The sequence below is a fragment of the Myotis davidii genome, unplaced genomic scaffold (assembly GCF_000327345.1).
Source record: "Myotis davidii unplaced genomic scaffold, ASM32734v1 scaffold281, whole genome shotgun sequence".
In the NCBI taxonomy this organism is placed as follows: Eukaryota; Metazoa; Chordata; class Mammalia; order Chiroptera; family Vespertilionidae; genus Myotis; species Myotis davidii.
The window spans coordinates 3,240,343-3,247,517 of record NW_006293784.1 but is presented as its reverse complement, the minus strand read 5'-3'; the positions used below and the strand labels follow the sequence as shown (position 1 = coordinate 3,247,517).

At 42.2% G+C, this 7,175-nt stretch overlaps 1 protein-coding gene across 1 annotated transcript in view; it reads right to left on the bottom strand.

Moving 5' to 3' along the window:
- Window positions 1–7,175, bottom strand: part of RTN1 (reticulon 1) — a 110,387-nt gene that overhangs the window by 277 nt on the left and 102,935 nt on the right. Inside the window, exon 4 of the mRNA XM_006767718.2 lies at window positions 6–235. Coding sequence (XP_006767781.2) covers window positions 6–235 — 230 coding nt within the window. The remainder of the gene's footprint in view (window positions 1–5; window positions 236–7,175) is intronic.

Below are 7,175 nucleotides of genomic sequence, written 5' to 3'. Positions count from 1 at the left end.
GACACCAGCTCCATCTCTGAGTCCCCTGACTCTGCACTGCTGGCCTCGTGGTCCAAGGGGCTGGGGATGGCGGGCCGCCCGGACCTGGCCTTCACCTCGGGCCTGTCGGCCACGTGGCCCGCCGGCTGCGGGCTCCCGGATGTTTCATAGGATAACCCCTTCGCTTCTTTAATGGCTGTGATCAGCTCATCCTCGGAGATGCTGCCTTTCCCCTGGGATTCTGCAGCAGATGGTTCTGTCGTCCCACAGAGCGAAGGAGAGCGGAAGAGGCGCGCACACACATGGACAGACAGATGGACAGGGAGAAGAAATAAAACAAAGTTTTATTATTGCTTGAGAAACACATAGCTCATTAGCACAAAAATATCTGTTTCCAGGGCTGTGCTGGAAAGACAGGCCACCTGACCTAAAAGGCGAATGACCGCTAAGGCCCAATTAATCAGGGTTTCACACACCTATCTATCTCAACCCGGCTGTTTAAAAAGTGACCCAGCAACTTCCTAGCAACAGCAGCACCTCGGTTGTTTTTCCTGTTTCCACATGACCCAGACTCTAGAAGCCATTGATTTTGATATCTGATTTATTCTCCCGGGGAAGTTTTCCAATGTCACAGATTCCATTAGTTAACTTGGTGGACATAACCCTTTAATTTGACCCACTGATATCAACAGGTCTGAAAACCACCCCGGATTCCTTGTCCACTGTTGTTTGTGTTCCGTTCTTGAAGCAAACAAAGAAAGCTGATTGAGATCCTGGGGTACAACTTGATCTCTGAGCTTTATATTTCCCATAAGAAACAATCATTTACTCCTTTTTTAGTGAAAACTGTAACTAGGTGAAGCCCTATAAGAGAGAGATTTTGCCCATTCCACAGAGCACAATCCCACTGGGCTTCGAAGGGTGGAGCCCACCTCTATTCTTCGCCCTCTTTTCGCCTCCTCACGAGAAGCACAAAACCCGAGAGTGCCCCAGCCCCCTGGTATGAATGCCTGGCTGCTACTTGGTGTCTATCCAGATGGGCCAAAAACCTTGGCAATCTTGCCTTTATCTCTGTCCCTTGGGATCACCATAACAATAGTTTCAGGAACTTGGTTTTCCCTTGCCCTATAGCAGGATTTTCAGAATATCCTAGACCAGTGATGGTGAACCTATGACACACGTGTCAGAGGTGACACGTGAACTCATTTTTTTGGTTGATTTTTCTTTGTTAAATGGCATTTAAATATATAAAATAAATATAAAAAATATGTCTTTATTTTACTATGGTTGCAAACATCAAAAAATTTCTATATGTGACACAGCACCAGAGTTAAGTTAGGGTTTTTAAAAATGCTGACACGCCAAGCTCAAAAAGTTCGCCATCACTGTCCTAGACAGTGGTCTCTGACCCTTCTGGGAGCAAGAACTACTTGGGAATGATGGCTAAGGGGTAATGGATTTGGGGGGGAGGTAATGAAAATGCTCTAAAATTTATTATGGTGATAGATAGACACTTCTGTGAATATACAAAAAGCTATTAAAATGTAAATGGGCACATTGTATGCTATGTGGATTATATCTCAATTAAAAGAAATAAAAAGAGATGGAAGGAGGCTTTTCCCCTGAATTAGCACTTATGGAACTGCCTGACCTATATTAGACTGTACTATAAGTGAGAAGTAACTTTATATATGTTAAGCCACTGATTCGGGAATTTATCTGAATCTAAATGAATGCACCCCGTTAGTCTGGATTCTGCTCTAACTGCTTGCCTGAATTCACTGATCACGTTCAGATCATTTTTGAGTTCTGACCCATTAAGAGGATACTGCAATCCTTGAGGGAGGAATTATGACAACCTAATGAGTTGTGGTGGCCATAGGGATAGAAAAGACACGATAATTCAAGAAACACTGAAGAGAGAAAAACCACGGACTCAGTGTCTGACTCATGTGGTGGGTGAGAAAAAAATGGGGTGTCAGAGGTCACTCAGAAAAGGTGAACCTGGGTGAGTAAAATGAACAGGAATTATATACCCAGAAACACGGAAGTCAGAACAGTGAGCTGTTTTGATGGGACAGAGGGAGAAAATTCTGATCTTAGACCTCTTCCCTTGCTGTGGCTCATACTAGTCCAGTTTCTCCCATTGGAAGCCTCTGTCTGACCATCTAACCTGCAGGCTGACCAAACTCCAGCTTGTTCAACGTTCCTAGGAGACCTCAAAGAAGGGAGGCAGGGCCCTGGGTTACAAATGTCCCTGCAGGGCAGCTCATCCTGGGTGCAAGCCAGCCTGGGAATGGGTCCTTCAGGAAACAGGTTTGTGCTGGCTCATCCTGCACAACCAGAAGCCCCGGGTGGTTTGTATTTGTGTGATGATACGATTAATGTCCGTCTCTTCACCGTCCCCCAATCTCCCTGACCCTAAACTGAAAGCACTCACTGAGGGCAGAGGGCAGCCAAGGTATTTTTGTTCAAAATCAGATCTCCAGCACCTAGTGCAGTGCCTGGCACTCAGAAAGTACTGATGAATAGAGCTCATTTGAGGACTAGCTCAAATCTTTAGAACACTGGTTCTTAATGAGGTGTAAGGCTCAAAACGGCCCTCAGAAATTCTGACTTGTAGAAGGAAGTCTGGGTGGGGTCCACACATCTGCCTTTTGTAACCACTCACTCCAACAGTGATTCCAGTAGTCACCTCCAGTTAGGGTTGGCAGATTTCACAAACAAAAATGCAAGACACCCAGTTAAATTTGAATATTAGCTAAAAATCACTTTTTATTAGTATAAGTGTGTCCCATGAAATTTGAGTTTTTATTTGGCAACCCTACCTACCTCCAATTGAAAACCACGTGTTAGAGCATTCAGAAAAGAAGGCTCAAGGATCTTGCTTCATTTACTCAAGAGGTTTTTTTTTTTTTGATTGTTTAAGGTATTACAAATAGTAATACATATGTCTCCTTTTTTTTCCCATTAACCTCCCCCTGCCCTCCCCCATATGCCCTCATCCCCCTCCAAAAACTCATGCTCCCATCCCCCTGTTGTCCATGTGAGAACCACTGGCTTATAGGCGTGTATACAAGTCCTTCGTTTGATCTCTTACTCAAGAGTAAGGATGTTATTAGACAACTGGGGTGTGGGAGGAAGGGGCCTGATGGGTTTCATCTTGGGCAAGTAAAGGTACTACTTTTAAAAGAATTCATCCTTCTGATGAGTCAAAAGGAACTAAATAGATCGTGTAGACATTGTCCTCCATTCTTTTTTTTTAATATATTTTTTTTGATTAAAGAGAGAGAGAAACATCAATGACCGGAATCGAACCTCGACCTTCTGGTTCACAGGTTGACGCTCAACCACTGAGCCATGCAGGCTGGGCTGCCCTCCATTTTTAATGGGAACTAAAATTTAACAAAGTGCTGGGAGGAACCTGGGAAAATTTTAGGCCAAAAGAGAAGTTTTCCTACTCTCATTTAAAACCTTATGGGAGTTTAGCTAAGATACTGGTTGTTATGTGTCAAGACTAACACAGCAAAGCTGGAAACAGTCAATAAAAATAATAAAATAGAATCTAGAAACTGAGGAGGTTAGAACCACCCTACCTGGGAAGATGTGTTTGCGGCCACTGCTAATAAGGACGATATGATTAAGAAAGATAAAAGGAAACATGAACATGGCCAGTGTACCAAGTTGCAGTTGGCAGTGTCCAACTGTGAATGATGCTGCCATTCTGGTGTCCCCTTTGCTGCTGGCTGACTCTCCCCTCATCACACAGAGGGATCCTCTGAAAACACGAATCCAATCCTGCTACTCTCTTCTTCCTTCTCCCCACTCCAGCGATAGTGACTTTCCAGTGCAACTTGAACACACAGGACATTCCCAGCTGCAGCTTACTGGCTGTCCTTCCTCAGCTCTCTACCTGGTTTGCTCCCTCATCCCATTCAGGTCTCTGCTCAAAGCCACCAGCAAAGCAAAGCCTTTCCTCACCTTACCACCTCCCCATTCCCCTCTTACACTGTATCTTGTTTTATTTTTCTTCATAACCACTGTAACTACCTAATGTTATATTATATATTCATTTACTTGTGTGCAAGTCTTCCCAACTAGAATGCAAGCTCCATGCAGGCAGCAATCTTGTGATTCATCAGAGACCCCCAGTGCTGATGGTACAATACCTGGAGTAAATGGTTAATGTATATTTGTTGAATGAATGATGGTACTTCCCAGCTTAAACCCTCCGATGGCTTCCCATTGCATTTGGAACAACATCCAAATTCCTTATCCTAGTACATGAAGCCTTGAATAATCTAGGCCCCGCCTAGCTTTCCAACTCAGTTCTATTCCATACTTCTTCCTTACTCCTTTACACCATCTTCCACAACTCAGCCTTGAAGCCTGTGCATTTGCTATCCTCTGTGCCTGGGCCCCTCTCTTTGAATTGTGGGGTCCTTCTCCTCATTCAGATCTCAGATCACATGTCGCATTCTCAGAGAGGCCATCCCTGACCCCTCACACCCAACACTCTATCACTCTTTATAGCACTCACACTCCATAAACACTATCTATTTATGTGTTTCTTTTTATTGTCTCCTCTCACTAGCAGGTAAACTCCATGAGCATAGGGACTTCATAAATCTTGTACTGCAATTTGTCTGCTGTTCCGCACATGTCTGACAGAGAAGTCACTCAGTAAGTATTTTTTAAATAAAAGAATGAATTTTGAAAATGTGTAGGAGAATCACAGACCTCATCAATGCAAGGAAATAGCAACAATAATTTTCAAAGAGTTAAAATTAACATTGGCCCTGGCCAGTTTTGCTCAGTGGATAGAGTGTTGCGGCCAGAGGACTGAGGGTCCCAGGTTTAATGCCAGGCAAGGGCATGTGCCTCAATTGCAGGCTCAATCCCCAGCCATGGTCAGGGTGCATGCAGGAGGCACCCGATCGATGTGTCTTTCTCACATAGATGTTTCATGTTTCTTTCTCTCTGTCTCTCCCTCTCCCTTCTACTCTCTCTAAAACTCAATGGAAAAATATCCTTAGGTGAGGATTAACAAAGAAAAGAAAAAAAAATTAAAATTGATTTACCTTTTATTGATCCTTTCTTTTTAAGGGAAGCTGGGTGCTTTAATGATTATCTCTGGATTATTGGCCTTTCTGAGGCTAACACCTCAAAGAAAATCCATGACCACCAAAACAAGCTCTAGGTAAGTGTGTCAGAAACAACATGATGCCCATGGGTCAATGGGCTGGTGCATCAGGGAAATTATGATTATCTAAAATGCCTCACTTGTACTTTTGACTGATATTTGCTGAGAAGAAACTTTCAATATTTAAAAATGTAAGAATTTTTGCCTCTGTACCTCAGTGTATAATTATTTAGCAAGATGAAAACAGTTATGTTGGAGGAAGTTACAAAAGGAAATAGTCTACTGGAATTGAAGAAAATATATTAGACTCCTTGCTTAAGCTTCAGGGTCTGTGACTGAAATTGTTCTAAATTAGAATTTCTCCTGATTCATGATTCACATAATTAGAAATATTCCCCAGAATTGGTGATTTTCTTATTTATTACACAATGATAAACAGAACTTTTTTTATTTAGAATTTCTATGTAGGATCTTATATAATTCTTGGTATTTGCCTTATCTGTTAGCACTGGAAATGGCAGAATGACCCAAGACCCAACAGATGTAATAAAGCCCCAACTGTCCAGTGTCTATGGGTAGAGTGTCATATGATGTCAGGGACTCACAAGTTGAGAAGGGGGTTAGGCTAAACTTTTGGATAAAAAGAATAAGGAGAAAGGTCTCAATGACAAGCTGATTCCTTCTATCTCTTCTATTAATTTTATTCTTACCTGTTGTTTTATGACTCAGGTATTATGATGTAGAGGATGGGTGAAGAGAGGAGCTGAACATGGGAGAGAGCTGTGTAATGGGATAAGGGACTTTCTCTTTCTTGAATAAACCTTGCTTAGGATGTTTATTTGGAGAAACTACAGAGAAAAACATTGCCCTAACCCCATGCCGTCAACTGGGCAACTCAAGATCATAAAACTCTAAGGTCATGTGACATATCTGTTTTCATTTTCTCTTGAAGTTTCTCCAGATTGTTATTAAAAAATGAAAATTCCATAATAATAACTAATGAACCCTGATCAAGTCTTTATCATTAACTTTGTAAACTTCAATTTGTACATAAGGCATGTGCCATGTAAGTGGACTTATATGTGCTGGGGTATTTCACTCTTCCTAAAGACTGGCTGAAGTTCTTCTAGATTGACCACCAAGCAACCCTGGAGCTCTGTAAAAGACAGCTATTAATGTAGCTTCCATCTTCAGAGCATCCATATCTTTATCTCATGGAATAGGATTGTACGATGCATTTCCAGAAAGACTACAAGGAGGCTTTGAGACCCAGCTATGTCCCTATCTCGTGATGTAGGCTGGGACAACTCACATCTAATACACTGGGGGCCTCAGCTACCTTATTTGTCATCACAACCAAATCTTAATTTATATTTTATGGAAAATTCACTATACCCTCATACCTCCTGTCCTTGTACCTTCTCAGATTAGAAGGCTGTCCCTTCCCTTCACCTGTTTATTTCCTCCTGCTCTTTTAAGAGTCACTGCAGGTGCCAGTTCACTGGGACAGCTGTTGAACCCTGCTGCTCCTCAACACTCTGTTTTCCTCTCTCAGAATACAAATCACACCAGAGTCTATTTTCTTGGTCAATTGCCCCACTAGAGGGCAGGAACCGACTTATGTTTGTTATTTAAAATTCTGTCATCAGTACTTAGTAGAGTGACTGACCAAAAGAACATGCGTGCAAAGTGTTTGCTAAGTGAGTGAATAAATTTGAAAATCAGGGACTTGCCGCAGTGGATTTTTAAGACCCCCTGGAACTTTATAGTTGAATGAGTCTGAGGTAAGGTTGGAGAAGGGGAGGAATTGATGCTAAATCTTTAGGGAAATAGGATAGCAGGGGCTTCCATTAAGTCCACTTCATTCTAACGCTTGGACTGACTGCAATATCAGGGTGTCTAGCAATCATTCCTAATCCTGAGGTTTTGGATCCATTTTAAGAATTCAGTGGAAGCTCATTCATCTGAGGTGCTGAAAATCACTTTTAATAAATCACTTTTTAGGTTTGTAAATCACTTTTGGGTAGGGTCAGAATGCCAGCCACTAGAAATA